The sequence below is a fragment of the Bison bison genome, unplaced genomic scaffold (genome assembly GCF_000754665.1).
Source record: "Bison bison bison isolate TAMUID 2011002044 unplaced genomic scaffold, Bison_UMD1.0 scf7180017864371, whole genome shotgun sequence".
Lineage (NCBI taxonomy): Eukaryota > Metazoa > Chordata > Mammalia > Artiodactyla > Bovidae > Bison > Bison bison.
The window spans coordinates 16,248,315-16,269,401 of NW_011494943.1; the positions used below are offsets into that span (position 1 = coordinate 16,248,315).

The 21,087-nt window shown below is 39.7% G+C and overlaps 1 protein-coding gene across 1 annotated transcript in view; it reads right to left on the minus strand.

Annotated features, from left to right (window-relative positions):
• Positions 1-21,087, minus strand: part of EFCAB3 (EF-hand calcium binding domain 3) — a 33,167-nt gene that overhangs the window by 7,210 nt on the left and 4,870 nt on the right. The window contains exons 3-8 of the mRNA XM_010856467.1: positions 18,636-18,712; positions 14,786-14,929; positions 12,810-12,881; positions 11,284-11,404; positions 3,780-3,973; positions 3,240-3,424 (exon numbers count right to left, since the gene is read on the minus strand). Of these exons, the coding sequence (XP_010854769.1) occupies positions 3,240-3,424; positions 3,780-3,973; positions 11,284-11,404; positions 12,810-12,881; positions 14,786-14,929; positions 18,636-18,712 (793 nt within the window). The remainder of the gene's footprint in view (positions 1-3,239; positions 3,425-3,779; positions 3,974-11,283; positions 11,405-12,809; positions 12,882-14,785; positions 14,930-18,635; positions 18,713-21,087) is intronic.

Here is a 21,087-nt window from a genome sequence, read left to right on the forward strand (position 1 = left end):
TTTGAATTGTGGTGTTGGAGAAGACTCTAGACAGCCCTTGGACTGCAAGGAGATCCAACCAGTCCATTCTGAAGGAGATCAGCCCTGGGATTTCTTTGGAAGGACTGATGCTAAAGCTGAAACTCCAGTACTTTGGCCACCTCATGCGAAGAGTTGACTCATTGGAAAAGACTCTGATGCTGGGAGGGATTGGGGGCAAGAGGAGAAGCGGACGACAGAGGATGAGATGGCTGGATGGCATCACTGACTCGATGGACGTGAATCTCAGTGAACTCCGGGAGCTGGTGATGGACAGGGAGGCCTGGTGTGCTGCGATTCATGGGGTCGCAAAGAGTCGGACACGACTGAGCGACTGATCTGATCTGAGTTTAGTTTAATGTTTTACATTGCTGTTTTTAAATTTTTAACTATTTTTGGACAAGGGGCCCTACATTTTCATTTTGTACTGGGCCTAGCCAGTCATGTAGCCAGTCTTGCCTCTCTTCTACATCTTCAAACATCTTCAGTTTCTCTTTAGGCAGTGGTTTTCAGCTTTGGCTGCATAGTGGAACTTTAAAAAATCCTGAGGCCAGGGCCCCATTCCCAGAGATTTGATTTAACTAGACAGAGTTGTGGCTAGGACAGCAGGACTGTAAAAGCTCTCCCTGGGGGTTCTGTTGTGCAACCAAGATTGAGAACCAGAGTTCCAAGGGTTCTTCTTCCTGGCTATAAAAGTGCTCATCTCTTACATCCTGAAACAGATATTTATAGACTCTGATTCTCCATCAAGCTATAGTTTCATGTTTTTCTTCCTGTTACAAAAACAGTTAAATTTTTGTAAGAGGATTTGATGCCCCCTCCCCACTGCTCCTTTGCATTATCAGTTTCTGAAGAGGCATGATAAAAATCTTCCACTGTGATTATGGATTTGCTTATTCATTTAATATTTATTTTTACCATGTATAATGCCTAAAAAGTCTAAAGCTAATCCTTATTATTCCGTTAAATATCACCTTATCTGTCAATCTGTTACATACATACAGATTCAAAATAGTTTTATCTTTCTGATGATCAAAAATTTTTTTAAATTGAAGTATAGTTGACTTTCCATTTCAGTTTCAAATGAACAAACAGTAATTCAACATTTAATAGATTATACCCCATACAAAGTTATCATAAAGTATTAGCTATACTCCCTGTATTGTACACTACATCCTTGAAACTTATTTTATATCTAGTGGTTTGTACCTCTTAATCTCCTTTACCTATTTTGCTCCTGTCCTCACCCTTCTCCCTCTTGGTAAACAGTTTGTTTTCTGTGTCTGTGAATTTGTGTCTGTTTTATTTTTAAGATTCTCCTGATTATTAAAAACCATTAAATAGCATCTTTATCTTTATGTTTTCCCTAAATTTTCTCTCCCCACCACAATATATGGATAACAGCTTATTTTGATTTGTATTTGCCTGATATTTCTTCTTCTGTCCCTTTATTTTCAAGTTTCTGTGTCATCATTTAGGTAAAAGGATATAAATCTTAAAACTACTTAAAAAATAAATCAGCACTCTTTCTTTTAAACTTGAAAATAATTTTTTCTTCCTTCCTCCTTATTATTTTTTTTAAACTGGTGTCTTTAATCGTTTCTTGTGTTACTGATATATTTGGATTTTTCTGCCTATTTTGTTTTGTACTTTCTATTTTCCCATGTTCTCTCTTTTTTCTTTTTTTTTTTATTCCTCTATGGTTTGGCAATATTCATTTTAGTTTTTACTTATTATCTTCACATTTTTAACATTTACAATTAATGCAACAAATTATAGATTTACTCAATATTATAAGCCTCTCCCCAAACAATAAAAAGAACTTAGCTTTCATTCTGAGCACCACCCTCCTCATCTTCCATGTTAGCATGGTGTAGTATTTTAGTTCTTATTGTCTGATACTCTCCAAACCAGTACTTCTGTTTTTATTTCAGTATATAAATGTTTAATTCTAATTGCTTCTTTGGATTTTCATTTTCCCGGGTATATGTAAAATTTAATAAAATGTGTATGCTTTTCTCTCTTTTATCTCTCATGTCTTAAGTCCCATGTTTTCTCCAGCTTTTTGGTCTTGGGCAATCTAATATGGAAAGATAACGTCTCAGGGTAGTTTTAATTTGGATCTTTTACGAAGATGAGACTGAGTACCTTTTTATGTTTCTGAGAACTGTCTGCTCATATCTTTTGCTCATTTTTATAGGTTAGTTTTTTCTAATCACTTTGAAGCTCTCTGATGTATTAGAGAAGATAGCTCTTTGTATTATGAGCTGCAAATGTGACTTTTTTGCCATGTAGAATTTTATAATTATTTTTTAACTGTGCCACACAACATGCAGAATCTTAGTTCCCCAGCCAGGGATTGAACCCATGCCTTTGCAGCAGAAGCATGTTGTCTTAACCACTGGACTGCTAGGGAAGTCCCTGAAACTTGAAAGTTTCATTCCTTGGTTTCTAATCAACATTTATAGTACATTAGATTAGATGTTATAATAGACTAGATTAAAATTATAGTATTATACATTTTTCAGCAATTTTAATGATTTTTTTAAATTAAATGAAATATTTATTGTTGTTGTTTAGTTGATAAGTCCAGAGAGGGCAATGCACCCTACTCCAGTACTCTTGTCTGGAAAATCCCATGGGCGGAGGAGCCCGGTAGGCTGCAGTCCATGGGGTCTCGAAGAGTTGGACACGACTGAGCGACTTCACTTTCACTTTTCACTTTCATGCATTGGAGAAGGAAATGGCAACCCACTCCAGTGTTCTTGCCTGGAGAATCCCAGGGATGGGGGAGCCTGGTGGGCTGCCGTCTATGGGGTTGCACAGAGTCGGACACGACTGAAGTGACTTAGCAGTAGCAGTTGCTAAGTCATGTCCATCTCTTGTGATCCCATAGTCTATAGCCTGCCAGGCTTCACTGTCCATGGGATTTCCCAGGTAAGAATACTGGAGTGGGTTGCCATTTCCTTTTATAGGGGATCTTCCTGACCCAGAAGACCCATGTGTCTTCTGCATTGGCAGATGGACTCTTTGCCACTGAGCTATGAGGGAAGCCTTGAACTATTTATACCTGGACTTTAAATTTAGGAACATGGCTATGGAGTCTGGTTTGAAATATCATGACTGAAAATATTTGTCATTAATAAGCACATTACTAGTTCTGTTAAGTTAGAACTTAAAAAACTAAATATTGAACTGATAGGACATAATCCAAATCCCACCTGTGTTTTCCAGTCTTTTTTATGGAAAAAATAGTTCTCAAAGAAATTCAGAGGTTCCTTTCTCTTCAGCATTTCTAATTTCTGTATGTCCTTGAATGGCTTTCCCATTACCACTCCATCCACATTAGGAAACAGTGGAAAGATGGGTATTTTTGAATATGGGCTATCTGAAGGAGGATTGCATTCTGAAAAGATAAAAACTGGTATCATGAAAAAATGTAAGAAGAAATTCCCATAGAAGACATAAATGTGATGCCTAATTTACTCTTTGCCTATTCATCTCCTCAGTGGCCCTGCCACCCCTTCTTCATTCTCCTGCTCCCACCACCCCACCCATCCACAGACTTTCAGCTTCATCCAGGTGTCTAGGGATTCAGGTAAAATGTACATTTGTTTCAAATGATATCTGTGTGACAGACCAGTCACTCAGAATAGGCTGTGGCCCTACTCTTAAAGTACTTGGCATCTAGTATTTATTTCTGACCAGTAATATACACATACATCCTTTACAATGGTAGGGAGAGGACAAATGACTCTTACTCTTGAGCTCGTCAAGAAATTTAAATAAATCCTTTTCTTTCATTATTGCAATCCGAGCAGCATTAGCGAAGGCAGCTGTGCTTGAGCTTGGAGGTGTGCATATGTCTGGCTTAAATCTCCTTTTTCCATAACCCGTAGTATCAGGGCTCCACGCCATTCCTGAGGTGGTTTCCTGGAATTTTCTTCGGAAATAGCTAAGAAATAAAGATAATTTAAGAGATGGTTAAAAAGTGCCTGACTGTTGGATGGAAAGAAAAAAGAAGTTAATTTGCAAGTTATATATGCTGAATATGTTTAAGTTTAATTTGTATAGTCATTTAATATCATTTATGTGACATTTATAGAATATCTACTGACATTTTCCACAGACCATTTGATTACTTTATATATGCAGTCCCTGGGCTCTGGCTTCCTTCCTCTGCTCCAAGACTTCCCAGTCTTGTCTAGCAAAACACCTAGCAATTTTGATCTCTGACAAACCCTTAAATGGTATCAACTTGACTATAAACATTAGTCATGCCTACTATTATATTATTTTGTGGTTTGTTTTCTAAAATTGAAGTGCAGCTTCTGTACAATATCATATGCTGCAGGTAATATAGTAATTTTATGCTGGGTTTTAAAATGCAACATTTTTTAAATTAAAAGAAATTCTCATTGCAGAGAATCTGGAAGAGTTAGAAAAGTATAAAGAAAATGTTACCAGTAATCTTATTATCCACAGATGTCTACAGTAAATCACTACTGTAATTCTTTATAGTGTGTGTGTGTGTGTGTGTACATGTGTGTGCAGTCATGTGTATGAATGTATTTAGGAGATATGTTACTGTGCATTTTAGGTTATAAATTCTTTATGTACCACAGGCTACATATGATAAAGGACTCTAATTCACAGCACAAACATTCCCAAAGGTATGTTTGGAATATCAGTGACAGGTCAGATTCCTTCTTGCTGCTGAGACACAGACTCCTCTTAGCAGCTGAGGTACGGATCTGGTTGCTCACTGCTTAGATGGAAAAATGTGTTTCTCACTGCTTTGCTGCAGTGGGGGCTTCAGTACCAAAGTGGAAGATCTCACAGTGTGCTGAGTGGAGGAATGTCCCAGAGAACAAGATATAGGACCTTGCTTCTCACTACTTCACAGGTTTCTTTCTACTACAGCATCAGGAGGCTTCACTTCTCTCTGGGATGGTGATGAGCAACCTTTCTTTTCCTCTCAGGAAGAGGGAAAGAACTTGTTCTAAATATTGGAGCTGCAGCAGTGGTTGGGTAGGAGATGTGCTGATCGTGTTCTGATTGGAATCTGGTTTGTAATCAGATACTTCCTTCCCTAACCTTTTTTAAAAAAATTTATTTTATATTGGAGTATAGTTGCTTAACAATGTTGTTAGTTACAAGTGTACCACAGAGTAGTTCAGTTATCCGTATCCATGTAGCTATTCTTTTTCATATTATTTACCCATTTAGGATACTACAGAGTATTGAGCAGAGTTCCCTGTAAGTCCCTGTGGTTACCTTTTAAAACTGTTTATTTTGTAGTGGGGTATAGCCAATTAACAAACAGTGTTGTGATAGTTTCAGGTGACAGCGAAGGCACTCACCCATACATACACATGCATTCATTCTCCTCCAAACTCCCTCCCTTCCAGGCTGCCACGTAACATTCACTGAACAGAGTTCTATGTGCTATACAGTAGGTCCTTGTTGGTTATCCATTTTAAATGTAGCAGTGTGTACATGTCCATCCCAAATCACCTAACTATTCCTTCCCCCTGTTCCTCGCCCCAGAAACCATAAGCTCATTCTCTGTTTGCGAGTCTGTTTCTGTTTTGTAAATAAGTTCATCTGTGTCATTTTTAAAAGATTCCACATATAAGCGTTATCATATCATACTTGTCTTTCTCTGCCTGGCTTACTTAGTAGGATAATCTCCAGGTTTATCCATGTTGCTGCAAATGTCATGATTTCGTTCTTTTTAACGGCTGAGTAATATTCCATTGTATATATGTATCACATCTTCTTTATCCATTCATCTATCAATGGACATTTTGGTTGCATGCATGTATACAGTGCTGCAATGAATGCTGGATATATCCTTTCAAACCAGGTTTTTCTCTGATATATGCCCAGGAGTGGGATTGCTGGGTCATATGGTAGCTCTAGTTTTAGTTTCTTAAGGAACCTGAATGTTATTTTCCATAGTGGCTGTGACCAACTTATAGCACCACCAGCAGTTTAGTAGGGTTCCCTTTTCTCCATTCTCTCCAGTATTTATTGGCTGTAGACTTTTTGATGATGGTCATTCTGACTGATGTGAGGTGATATCTCAATGTAGTTTTGAGTTGTATTTCTCAATAAACTGTGGAAAATTCTGAAAGAGATGGGAATACCAGACCACCTGACCTGCCTCTTGAGAAGCCTGTATGCAGGTCAGGAAGCAACAGTTAGAACTGGACATGGAACAACAGACTGGTTCTAAATAGGAAAAGGAGTACATCAAGGCTGTATATTGTCACCTTGCTTATTTAACTTATATGCAGAGTACATCATGAGAAACTCTGGGCTGAAAGAAACACAAACCAGAATCAAGATTGCCAGGAGAAATATCAATAACCTCAGATATGCAGATGACACCACCCTTATGGCAGAAAGTGAAGAGGAACTAAAAAGCCTCTTGCTGAAAGTGAAAGAAGAGAGTGAAAAAGTTGGCTTAAAGCTCAACATTCAGAAAACGAAGATCATGGCATCCAGTCCCATCACTTCATGGCAAATAGATGGGGAAACAGTGGCTGACTTTATTTTTGGGGGCTCCAAAATCACTGAAGATGGTGATTGCACCCATGAAATTAAAAGACACTTGCTCCTTGGAAGGAAAGTTATGACCAACCTAGACAGCATATTCAAAAGCAGGGGAATTACTTTGCCAACAAAGGTCCATCTAGTCAACCACAAGGCTGTGGTTTTTCCAGTGGTCATGTATGGATGTAAGAGTTGGACTATAAAGAAAGCTGAGCACCAAAGAATTGATGGTTTTGAACTGTGGTGTTGGAGAAGACTCTTGAGAGTCCCTTGGACTGAAAGGAGATCCAACAAGTCCATCCTAAAGGAGATCAGTCCTGGGTGTTCATTGGAGGGACTGATGTTGAAACTGAAACTCCAATACTTTGGCCACATGATGAAAAGAGCTGACTCATTTGAAAAGACCCTGATGCTGGGAAAGATTGAGGGCAGGAGGAGAAGGGGATGACAAAGGATGAGATGGTTGGATGGCATCACTGATCCGATGGACATGGGTTTGGGTGGACTCTGGGAGTTGGTGATGGACAAGGAGGCCTGGCGTGCTGTGGTTCATGGGGTTGCAAAGAATCGGACATGCCTGAGCGACTGAACTGAACTGAATGATTAACAATGTTGAGCATCTTCTCATGTGCTTCTTGGCCATCTGTATGCCTTCTTTGGAGAAATTTCTATTTAGGTCTTCTGCTCATTTTTTGATTCGTTGATTTTTAAAAAATTAATTAATTTATTTATTTTTGGTTGTGCTGGGTCTTCACTGCTGCACAAGCGTTTCTCTAGTTGAGGGAAACAGGGGCTACTCTTGTTGTGGTACACAGGCTTCTTGTGGTGGTGGTTTCTCTTGTTGCTGAGCACAGGCTGTAGGACGTGTGGGCTTCAGTAATCGCGGCAGATGGGCTCAGCAGTTGCTGCTTCCGGGCTCTACAGCACAGGCTCAACAGCTGAGGCATGTGGGCTTAGCTGCTCTGTTGGGCTTAGCTGCTCTGTGGCGTATGAGATCTTCCTGGATCAGGGATCAAACCTGTGTCTCCTGCATTGGCAGGTGGTTACTTTACCACCGAGCCACCAGGGAAGTGCAGGGTTGTTTGTTTTTTTCATGTTGAGCCACTTGTACTTCCTCTCCTCATCTTGAATCCATCCATCCACAATGTTCTCACTTGCCTCTAAATACAGAATAATGCTTGTTTCTCTCAGTGTAATTTAATTCCTACCAGGTTCTTTAAGGCTCATCTTTCTCTTCTTTCAAAGGAATCCCTACAGACTTGATGGCTCTGGTGTAGTCCTCAAACCAGCAGCAGCAGCAGCAGCAGCATTGGGAACTTCCTAGAAATATAAATTCTTGGGCCTCACACAAACCTCCTGAATCAGAAACCCTGGAGTCCAGTGATGTGGTTTGACAATTGCTCTAGGTAATCTTGATGCATGCCCAAGTTTGAAAACTGTTGTTCTAGTCTACACTTTCCCTTCCCTGAAACTCTAATCTTTGTCTGATAATTGTATACCAGGTTATGTTTACAACTGTTTCCTTTCTTCCCTCTTTCCCTTCTTTCCTTCCTTCCTTTTTTCCTGTTTCAATCTTTCTTCACTAACACAGGTTTTCCTTATCTATCTCTTGATCTTTGGATGTAGATTCATACTTAAGAGTGAGAATAAATACTCTTTAAGGCCAACTGGAAGCTCTTTGGTGTGGTGGGTCTTATTGAGTAGGAAGTTTACTGTCAGGTAACTGATTGGAGCATTGTTTCATTACGGGTCTTTTAATTGTGGTTGTCCGGGTTTTTTCTCTCTGTGGTTGTCTAGTCAATTTCTCTGGAGAGGGGTCCTCTAATATTTTATCTAGTATAAAAATCTAACTGTTAATGGGATTTAGGGAAGGCGAAGGTGGCTGGTAGAGTCTCACCATTCAGTAAGTGGAATTGCATGTAACCCTGTTTTCACTGATACCCTCATCCTCAGTTATGTCTGATCTCCCTGAGCCCAAACAATCTTTCTGGTACAACCTCTTCAGAGAGTTAACTGCCAAGCAGTCACTTGGTTGTGTGGGGTTAGAGAGAGGAATCTAAGGGTCAACCTGCTTCTCAATGCTACTTTCAACTAGTATTTGTATTCTGGGCTCCCTACACCTCTGCTTTATCGAGCTCATCTTTGCATGAAATGTTCCCTTGGTAAATCTAATTTTCTTGAAGAGATCACTAGTCTTTCCCATTCTGTTGTTTTCTTCTATTTCTTTGCATTGATCGCTGAGGAAGGCTTTCTTATCTCTCCTTGCTATTCTTTGGAACTCTGCATTCAGATGCTTATATCTTTCCTTTTCTCCTTTGCTTTTTGCTTCTCTTCTTTTCACAGATCTTTGTAAGGCCTCCTCAGACAGCCATTTTGCTTTTTTGCATTTCTTTTCCACGGGGATGGTCTTGATCCCTGTCTCCTGTACAATGTCACGAACCTCTGTCCATGGTTCATCAGGCATTGATGCTGAAGCTGAAACTCCAATACTTTGGCCACCTCATGCGAAAAGTTGACTCATTGGAAAAGACCCTGATGCTGGGAGAGATTGGGGGCAGGAGGAGAGGATGGGGATTGGGGACGACAGAAGATGAGATGGCTGGATGGCATCACCAACTTGATGAACATTAGTTTGGGTAAATTCCAGGAGTTGGTGATGGACAGGGAGGCCTGGCGTGCTGTGATTCATGGGGTCACAAAGAGTCAGACACGACTGAGCAACTGAGCTGACTGACTGACACCTCTGCTGCCTTTAGAGGTTCCTAGTGTCTCAATTCCTGAGTGTTTCAAGTGTTCTGCAGTGAGAACTGGCTTGCTTCTTGACCTTCTCTACTGAAGCCATTCAAGTTTAAGCTTCTTCTGATCTCACTAGCCTGTAAACAGTCATTCATTTCCTGTCCAACTTCCAATTATGTTGATATCATTTTTCAGCTCTTATTCCTGTTTTTATGCCCTGTAAGATGCTTTTACTATTATTTTAGTGCAATTTCAGAAGGGAGAAAAAGTTAAAACATGCACTTATTCTAGTATATTTAACATGACTGCTATTTTTTAACCCTCTAAACCTTGGCTTTCTTCCCATCACCCTTTTGGAACTGAAGTTCACTTACGATTTCTTAAACTACCAAAGCTAATTCCATCCATTCAGTCCTCATTTTACCTGGCCTCACTTTAGTATTTAATACTGGTATAAAACCTCTCCTGTTGAATTTATCTGTGACCTTGGTTTCTCTATTCCTTACTATCCTGGTTCTCTTCTTTTTTTTCAATTTGGCTGTGCTGGGTCTTAGTTGCAGCATGTGGGATCTTCATTGCCAAGTATGTGAGGATTAGAATAGATAATATGTATATTCTATGCTTATATACATAGGTGAAAGTGAAAGTGTTAGTCGCTTAGTCATGTCTGACTCTTGCAACTCCACGAACTATAGCCTGCCAGGCTCTTCTGTCCATGGAATTCAGGCAAGAATACTGGAGTGGGTAGCCATTGCCTTCTCCAAGGGATTTTCCCAACCCAGGTATCGAACCCAGGTCTTCTGCATTGCAGGTAGACTCTTTACCTTCTGATCCACCAGGGAAGCCCATATACATAACACATAATGATAATAGTTAACATTCATTGAGGTCTTATGTTTGCTAAGCAGTGTACCTGCATTACCAGATGTCCTTACAATTGCCCTATAATTGTGTTACAGGTATTACTATTCTCATTCTACAGATGAGGAAACTGAGGCTCAGAGGTTAAGAATGTGATACATTTGTGTACCAATATCAGTGATTTAACACATGTATTTGACTTGGAATGAAGTGTAGAATGTTGCATACCCTCTGTTCTACATCTGATCGAGGTGGGGGACAGTATAAAGAGATTACCTGTTGAGGAGCAGAGGATATTTTACATTGTTGGTGGTATTCTATAATTTTAAATCTCTTTAAGTGGGATAGTAGAATTCTTTGAAAGAATAATGCTTTTCAAAGTAGAATGCTTTGAAAAGACTGATAATGGCAACATTTAATTTTTGCAATACCATGATAGAACTATATTGAGGAAATGTACCTCTAGTGACATTTGCTGGAATAAACACATTTGGGTGTGAGAATATTCCCTTATCCTATTCTAAAGTCTAATTTTGGCTCTGCTCCAGTCCAAAGACTACTTTGGGAGGTATGACATTGCTGCCCTTTGTCCCAAAGGACTTTTTCAGAGCTCCCGAGAGATCCAGAGTGAATGGGAGTATCTTACATTCAAACTCAGTTTCCAAGCTCACCCCAAGTCATTCCAGAATAGTCTTATTCCTCTGTAGTTTTCCAGCCCAGAGCAGGAGAAGCTGAACTTTTATTTTTTTGGTCATGTTGCTGGGCTTGCAGGATCTCAGTTCCCTTATCAGGGATTGAACCTGGGTCACCACACTGAAAGCCTGGAATCTTAACCACCAGGCCACTAGGGAACTTCCGAAGCTGAACTTTCTGGGCTATCTTAGGCTCTCAGTGGGGTCCTGAGATGGTCTGAATCAGCCTTGCAGTTTCAGAACTAGGCAGTGCTATGAGGTCTCATGTTGCGGCACATGAGTAGCTAGCTGCCTGCGCACCTTCTCCTTGTTTCGGGGCAGATCTGTGGAGATGTTAGGATGTCAGGGAGAGGCAGTTGCCTTGTAAAGTCCTCCTAAGTGTTGCTGAAGTCATTTTTGTTCCTTTGCCACCTACCTTACTATTTCCGATATTGCCTTTTTGGGTAAGGCTGAAGTCTCTATAAGCTTTGATAGGATTTCAAACAACAGGATCCCTGGGTTGCCAGCTAAATCTAAACAGGTCCCCTTTTCTGGAACTATGGAGGGGAAAAAAAAGATTCAAAATGCCTTCTGAAAAAAAATTATCATAAAAAGTGTTAAAGTGACAGTCATTTTACTGTATATACAATATTAAAACCAAGTCAAAAACTAAAGAATTATAAACAAACATTAGAAGTCTGTTCTGTTTGGCAGGAAGGTCATTTTGATTACTGAACGGACAAAATAATCATGGGATTTAAAATGAAATACTTTAAGTTCAGTGACTTCTAAGTAAATGTAGTAATACATTTAACATAAACATGAATTATGTGTTAAGGACTATTGTTCCGTTCGTCTATGAAAAGGAACTGCTGATAAACATAACTCTGGTGTGCAGGCAAACCCTTGTTACTATAGCGATACTTGAAACAGTAACTTCTGTTTATACTAAGACAGTTCATAGCTTATGAAAGGATGTCTTTTTAAAAACTGTATACAGTATCTGGAATTTGGAATGTATTTATCTGGAAAACATGATATGAATAAGGTCAGATTTTCCAAGGCAGCTTGTTAAACTTGTAAACAAACCATGGAGAACTAATAGCAATAATTTGAGTGTATCTCCAAGTTGTTTAAACCTTGTGTGAGAACATGTTCTGGAACCTCCAGCAGACTCTCCTGCTCTCACACTGAGGGCAGAGGTTTATTGGGGTGAGGAAGATTTTTTCAAGAATAGTGAATTATCTATACCCAAATATGCATGAGAGAGACAGCGTTTTCCTAAAAATATATGAAATGAAAGTGTTGGTCACTTAGCCCATGGACTGTAGCCCACCAGGCTCCTTTGTCCATGGAATTCTCTAGGCAAGAATACTGGAGTGGATTGCCATTTCCTCCTCCAGGAGGTCTTCCCAACTCAGGAATCGAACCCAGGTCTCCTGCATTGCAGGCAGATTCTTTACTGCCTGAGCCACTGGGGAAGCCCCAAACATTTACAGTGCTATAGGTATACATTTTTCTTTTGTAAGAGTAGTACCTCCCAAAGTAGCACATGCATTTGGTAAAGAATTAAAGTAATATAAAGTGTAGGTCGCTCAGTTGTGTCCATCTCTGCAAGTCCATGGACCATAGCCTGCCAGGCTCCTCTGTCCATGGAATTCTCCAGGCAAGAATACTGGAGTGGTAGATAAATATAAAAGGTGACCAAAATTTTCTACACCACTGCCTGACGGTTCTCACTCAAGTCCAAAAAGCAGTGTGTCCTGCAGAAGGACTTGATGGATTTAAGTTAAAATTCTAAAACTGTATCAATTTCCTTAGCAAAATTTGTTTTAAGAGAAGCAGTACAAAAGTAAATCACATCCCAGACTACACCTGCCTGATTGGAGGTCTAAAGGAACAATATTTACTATGCAGTGAATTGCAACTACCCCACTGCCATCTATTTAGCAACATACTTACCCACAGCCTTAAGGAAGCGGTTCTTATCTGTTAGCACCTTTAAAAAGTCTGAGAAGTTCACCTTCCCATCCTCTGCAACAGAGATCCAAGGGTCAGAACAAGGCTATATTCACCTTCCCATTTCACATATATCTCTATATTTTATTATTAGGCTATCCCTGAATTGTACCCCTTTCCTCTAAAATTAAAGGATAACAACTGCTATTAGAGTGTGTTTCAATGAAAGGATAAAAATTTGGGCAGAGTTAGTGGAAACAAGTGACACTTCAATTAAATGGTGACTGACTCCCATGAAGGGTGCTGCTGATTGACTGGGACACTGGCAGGTGAGTGGGGTGTGGTGGGAAAAGGTATTGTGCTGAATACTTATTCCACACAACATACCAGCTTGGGCTACTAACCACTAGTATCCAAAGAAAACACTACTTACATGCTTAAAAAAATATCAATAAAAGTGGTGTGGCATTTAAGATTCAATATAGGTAGCTCTAGTGATGGAAGGAAGATTTGTACCATTATGATTCAAACAGAAACAAAGGGCTTGGATATCCTTGCTAATGCAGGCAGATATGGTAGAGCATTCTGGGAAGAAGAAAACTAGACCTAACTACAGTACTCTTGCCTGGAAAATCCCATGGACAGAGGAGCCTGGTAGGCTGCAGTCCATGGGGTCGCTAAGAGTCGGGCATGACTGAGAGACTTCACTTTCACTTTTCACTTTCATGCATTGGAGAAGGAAATGGCAACCCACTCCAGTATTCTTGCCTGGAAAATCCAGGGGACAGAGGAGCCTAGTGGGCTGCCATCTATGGGTTCGCACAGAGTCGGACACAACTGAAGCGACTTAGCAGCAGCAGCATCTTGATATAAGAGAAGTCACCTTAGGCCTAAGCCATTTTGTCATCTAAATCTGGCCACAGTGCTTGTCCTTGTAGAAGAATAAGCTATATTCTAGTGAAGTGAGTGAAAGTCACTCAGTCATGTCTGATTCTTTGTGACTCCATGGACCATTCAGTCCATGGAATTCTCCAGGTCAGAATACTGGAGTGGGTAGCCTTTCTATTCTCCCAGGGGTTCTTCCCAACCCAGGGATCGAACCCAAGTCTCCTGCATTGCAGGCAATTCTTTACCAGCTGAGTTACATAGTTAATTATTTTAAAGGAATGAAGAATGTAAAACCAAACAGGTATTACCAGGAGATAATATATCAGTTGTAAAGACTCCCACTTCAGTTTCTAAGGTAAAGATTAGCCTGAAGCACATTCTTGAGCTGTTTTGCAGGATCCAAACCCCCTCGAGCTCTAAACCACCAAACTACCTAGAGCCTCAGGATGGTAGATGCTGACCTTTGCTGACCAGCATGACCTCCATCAACTAGAGGCTGGGCTCTGTTTGACCTTTGCCCCAGTTCTGTGCTGCATACTCCTTTGCTCAAGCCCCTCCATGAATAGGTATGCATCCTTAGCTTAAAAACCTCTCCAATATTGCAGTTGGGGAGAAATTGCTTTGGGAAATATCCTCAGTGTTCTCCTTACTTATTGCAAGTAATGAATCCTCCCTTCTGCTCTTAGGCTTGGTTGTGTCTTTTGGCTCAACACCCAGTAAGAGGTGAGTCCAGTTTTTGAGTAACAGTAACAGGTTATTTTTGAAATTGTCAATGTCTTTCTGTTATTTCAAGATACTCTCCAAAATGTATATTATGACAGGTAATCTGAATCTGATATTAAATACAAGTCACTTTTGGTTTCCACACAGGCTTTTTCAAAAACTAGCCCATTTTGTAGCTTTAATTCAATTTCATAACTTATACACATACCTCACTGATAACTTTAAAGAGAAACACATATATGTACTTTTGGCAAATAAATGAGGCTTACTTCTCATGTTTATTTTGAGAGAAACATTTCTCATGTTTAGTTTGAGAGAAAAATGTATTTATAAAAACCTTCTACAAAAAAATGACAAGTCAAACTCACGATCAATATCAGCACATCTTAATTCATTATGGACATCGTGCTTCGTTAGATTCATTCCCAACTTAGCTAAAGTGCACATCATTCCATGTAAATCAATACAGCCAGTTTTATCCTTGTTAAAGAAATTGTAGGCATCTTGGAAAGCTGGGGAAATAGAATTAAGTTAAGACAGTTATTTAAGAATAAACACATATTCTAATGGAACTGGGACAGACAATACTGTTGATTGGAGGTCATGTTCTGAAAACGCATTTAGAGAAATCTGTGTACTTAATAGGCATTTCTTATAAAGAACAGTGTCCTTCCATGAGATTTGAACTAGATTAAACTACTTGGTGGAAAAGCAAAATGTAGGCAAAAATGGCTTTTGAAAATTTTTCGCACTCTAATTCCTAGAACCTGTGAATGTATTGCTTTACATGACAGAAGGGATTTTGCAGATGTAATTAAGGTAGATTATCCTGGATTATCTGAATGGATCCCTTATGAAGCAAGAGAGATGCGGCAGAAGTGAGAGATTCAAAGCAGGTGGATTTGACAGGTTGTTGCTGGTTTGAAGATGGAGAGGGTAGGTGATGTGGAATTTAGGTAGACTTAAGGGACTGAGAGAGACTCCTGGGTATCAGCCAGCAAGGAAGTTGGGACCTGAGCCCTATGACTGCAAGGAACCGCATTCTGCCAAAAACCTGAACAAGCCACTAAGTGGATGCTCCTCCAGAGCCTCCAGATAAAAGGCCAGGCTGGCCAACACCTTCATTTTGGCCTTGTAAGACCCCAGTGAAGAGGAACCAGGAGAGCCCATCTGACTTCTGACTTACATAGAACTGAGAGGTCTGAATGTTCTGTACAGACTCAAAGTTTTTTCAAAGAAGAACTCAAGGCATTAACTGGAGTCAAAATTAGGTATATATTTTCTAAAATTAGTAAAGTGTTAGTTGTTCAGTCCTGTTCGACTCTTTGAGACCCCATGGACTATATAGCCCACTAGGCTCCTCTGTCCATGGAATTCTCCAGGCAAGAATACTGGAGGAGGTTGCCACTGCCCTCTTCAGGGGATCTTCCCAACCCAGGGATTGAACTCAGGTCTCCAGCCTTGCTGGCAGACTTTATACCATCTGAACCACCAGGAAAGCCCCAAATTAGTAAATGAAGGGGTAAATCCAGAACAAGGTAGTCGCTAAGTGGCACCAGAATAAAAGATTTCATATTGCATTCGAGTTTTAGTACCTCTATGTACAAGAGTGATTAATTCTATAGAAATTATTTTTTTAATTTAAATTTATTTATTTTAATTGGAGGCTAATTACTTTACAATATTGTATTGGTTCTGCCACACATCAACATGAATCCGCCACAGGCGTACATGTGTTCCCCATCCTGAACCCTCATCCCACCTCCCTCCTCGTACCATCCCTCCGGGTCATCCCAGTGCACCAGCCCCAAGCATCCTGTATCGAACCTGGACTGGCGATTTGTTTCTTATATGATATTATACATGTTACTGCCCTATAGTTATGTGAAAAATTAACATATTTCTCCTTTGATATAAGGCAGGCTTCTCAAGGGCTGGAACTATCTCTGGATAGTTCCAGAAAAAAAAAAAAAAAAACTATGTTTCTTTTTTTCCTCCCAATATTTCTGGCATGTAGTAGGCATTCATGAAGCTTAATCAACAAGTACTTACTACATGCCTCTATGTGCCAGGTGCTGCTCTAAGTGCCTGGGATACATTAGTGCACTAAATAAAGCTTCTGCCCTTATACAAACATAGTAAATAGGTAAGTTAGAGAGCGTGTTAGAAGGTGGTAAGTGCTATGGAAAAAAAAAATAACACAGGGTTGGGGGTTTAGGATTTCTAGGGATTGAAAGATAGGTCGCTTGTATTAAAAGGTAAGATTTGAGCAAAGACTTGAAAGGTGAGAGAGTGGGTATCTGGAGGAAGGGAAGAGAGAACTAGGCAGAGGGAAGAGCTAGAGCAAAGATCCTAGGGGCATGGGCCCAGCACATTCCAGGAACAGCAAGGATGCCAGTGTGGCTGGAGCAGAGTGAGCAAGAGGAAGGGAGTAGGAGAGGTCAGAGAGGTGACGTGATGTGGGGCTATGTTTAAAAATTTATTTTCGATTTTATTTCAGATTGATTTTAGATGTAGTTGCAAAGAGAGCACAGAGAGTTCCTGTAGATTCCTATATCATTATCATCTAACATTACTATAGTACATTTGTCACATCACGAAGCCAACATTGGGATAGTACTAGTAACTAAACTGCACACGTTATTTGGATTCTACTGGTTCTTCCCTCCACTCTTTTCCTGTTCCAGGATCCTGTCCACACCACATTATTACATTTAGTTGTCATGTTTTTTGGGCCTCTTCTCTCTAACAGTTTATCAGTCTTTCCTTTTTTTTTTTTTTTTTTGCTGACACTCTTGCAACTTTTGAGGAGTGTTATTCAGGTGTTTTGTGGAAGTCCTTCAATTTGGGTTTTTCTGCTGTTTTTCTCATGGTTCAGTTCAGTACAGTTCAGTTGCTCAGTCGTGTCCGACTCTTTGCGACCCCATGAATCGCAGCACGCCAGGCCTCCCTGTCCATCACCAACTCCCGGAGTTCACTCAGACTCACGTCCATCGAGTCAGTGATGCCATCCAGCCATCTCATGCTCTGTTGTCCCCTTCTCCTCCTGCCCCCAATCCCTCCCAGCATCAGAGTCTTTTCCAATGAGTCAACTCTTCACATGAGGTGGCCAAAGTACTGGAGTTTCAGCTTTAGCATCATTCCTTCCAAGGAAATCCCTGGTTAGCCTGAGATTATGGGTTTGGGGAAGGGAAACCACAGAAGTGAAGTGCTGTTCTCATCATTATGTCAAGGCTATCAACATGACTTATCACTGATGAGGTAACTTCAGGTAAAAATCTGAGGTTTGTCAGATTTTTCCAGTGTCAATTTCTTTCCTTTCCTTTTCATATTCTACTCTTTGAAAGCAAGTCGCTAAGGGTAGTCTAGGTTAAAGGGACAGAGGGCCCAGGGGAATGGGGAATTAAGCTCCACCTCCTGGAAGAGGTAGTATCTATTAATACACTATTTGGATTTCTTTTGTAAGAGAGATTGGTATCTTCTTCATTTAAAAAACTCAATCATTTATTTTGTCATTTATATTTATATTAGGGACATCAATTTTTTTTAATGCTTTGAGTTATAATCCACTACTATTCATTTTATTGCTCAAACTGTTCCAGCTCTGGCTGTTGGGAGGTCTTTAAGGTTGGCTTCTGTATCCCTTGACACGCTCCTGTTCTTTTGCATTCTGAGCATCTCCTAACTTTCTGGCACTGCAAGATGTTCCATGTTCATCTTGTATATTCTCCGTCCAAGCCCTCAAATCAGCCATTTGTCCAAGGAACTCTGGTTCTTTGACAGGAGACTGACCCTGGAAATCACGATCTAGGTGCTAGGTATGCTTGCGGCTATGGGGGTGTCAGTGCTTCTGTCTTCTCAGCAAACAGAGCTAGCAAGTATATGTACATATACTAACCCGTGTACATACACGTATCTCTATTTCTTGATCTAGCCATCTGCATCCATATTAAGCTAAACATGAGTTTATACTGACCTCTCACTCTAATCCAGTTCCACTGTTTCACTTTAGCCTTCTCCCCTTGTTTATCTGAAACCTCTCACTCCAACAGAGAGAAACCTGGATCCCACCATCTACCATTCGGTCACTTACATATTCAACCTATGTATACATGTACAATAGTTTTAGAATTGTTCATCTATACCCCTATGAAACAACTTGTTAGATGTTTATACTAATTAGTTGTTTCATACTAATTAGAGCATGGTTCTCATTACCTCGCATTTGTGAAGGGCTCAACTTCCTTTCTTTGTGCTGTAATTGACATGGCAGAAGTCCTGGTAAATCTTTATCCCTGAGGAAAGAGATGTGTATTGAAACCAGCAAATATTAGTTCCATTCATCAGTTTTTGCTGACTGGAGTGGCTGTAAGTACCAAAATATATCGAGTCACACTACCTAAGGGTCCTGTTACTGTCAATTGCCAATAGCTACAGGATGGGCAGTGATATTGGTTATGGAGGTCCTCATCTGCCCTAGACTTGCCCATCATCCTAACCCCTTAAAATTTTTTATTTCTTCCATTTTACAAGAGGAAACTGAGGCTCAGAGGGATTAAATAACTTGTCCTGAGTCATAAAGATAATAAATGGAAGCCCTGGGATTCAAATCCAGGTTTATTTGACTCCAGTGCTGAAGAGTATAAGCCTTACACGATTCCTATTGTTAGAAATATAAGTTGTTTCAAATTTTTAATGTTTAAATAATCTTATTATGATGAATATACTTATAGCAAAACTTTTGCTTTCATGTTTATTTTACAACTTTGCCAAACTGTATTTTTACCAGCATATGGGGAGAGAGCAGTAGATTGATTTCTGCCGATCTCCCACCTCCCCCTGCTGCTCAGTGTCTCATGTCAACTGTATCTATCTATTAACATCTCTCATCAAGGGAGAACAGTTCTGGAAAGTTTGGAACCCTGGATGACCTTTTGTTTCCTCAGAAAATAAGATCTGAAAAAAAGGAGAAGATGAATATTTTGGGGATTATTTTATATATATCTGCAGTGATGTGTTATTATTTTAGGAACATAAAAATGTATTATGCAAAATTGGATTTTTAATAATATGGTAATTTAATAATAAATTTATAATAAACACAATTTTATGGATATATTTTATTTAAAATACACCTGGTTTTAAATTTTTTTCTATTTTTTAAAAATATATTTTTAATTGGAGGACAATTGCTTTACAACATTATGTTAGTTTCTGCTGAACAACCATGTGAATCTACTGTAAGTACACATATATCCCCACCCAACATTTAGTTTTGACACTCGTAGAACTAAAGGTTTTAAGAAATATGTAATCTCTCAGTTTTTGTGCTTTTACAATAATAAATTTAAAAAGTAAAACTAGAAGAAATATAAACATAGAAGTTAGATTAAAAGATTATGGTTTATGAATGTAGTTTCCTCTACAGTATCTAGTTAATTCATCACCTCGTTTTTAAAGAGGGACCTGGGGAAAAAAAAGGTGATAAGGTCTCAAAGTGCACTAATCTCAACATTTTTGACATGGAGCTTTATCTAATTAGTCTTATTTTCACAGCTTTTACTAACATTGATTTCTTCTGGTGTTTGCTTTTTATTACTGACTTGATACCTTTACTCAGGTTATTTTATATTCATTGTTTATAATTCTAAATATAAACAGATTACTTTCGCATGATATAAATGATGCGGTAGATGGAGAAATATGAAGTTCTTAAGAAGCAAGAGGAAAGTAGAAGGCCAGGCAATGCAATCTTATTGTGCTCCGTCGCTCAGTTGTGTCTGACTCTTTGTGACCCCATGGAGGCCACCAGGCTCCTCTGTCCTTGAAATTTTCCAGGCAAGAACACTGGAGTGGGTTGTCAGGCCCTCCTCAAGGGAATCATCTCATGTCTTTATTCAGTTCAGTTCAGTTGCTCAGTCGTCTCTGACTCTTTGAGATCCCATGAACTGCAGCACGCCAGGGCTCCCTGTCCATCACCAACTCCTGGAGTTTACCCAAACTCGTGTCCATTGAGTGGGTGATGCCATCTAACCATCTCATCCTCTGTCATCCCCTTCTCCTCCTACTTTCAATCTTTCCCAACATCAGCGTCTTTTGAAATGAGTCAGCTCTTCGCATCAGGTGGTCAAAATATTGGAGTTTCAGCTTCAAAATCAGTTCTTCCAATGAAAACCCAGGACTGATTTCCTTTAGGATGGACTAGTTGGATGTCCTTGCAGTCCAAAGGACTCTCAAGAGTCTTCTCCAACAACCACAATTCAAATGCATAAATTCTTTGGCACTCAGCTTTCTTGATAGTCCAATTCTCACATCCATACATGACCACTGGAAAAACCATAGCTTTGACGACATGACATTTGTTGGCAAAGTAATGTCTCTGCTTTTCAATATGCTATCTAGGTTGGTCATAACTTTCCTTCCAAGGAGCAAGCATCTTTTAATTTCATGGCTTCAGTCACCATCTGGAGTGATTTTGGAGCCCCCAAAAATAAAGTCAGACACTGTTCCCACTGTTTCCCCATCTATTTGCCATGAAGTGATGGGACCGGATGCCATGATCTTTGTTTTCTGAATGTTGAGCTTTAAGCCAACTTTTTCACTCTCCTCTTTCACTTTCAGCAAGAGGCTCTTTAGTTCTTCACTTTCTGCCACAAGGGTGGTGTCATCT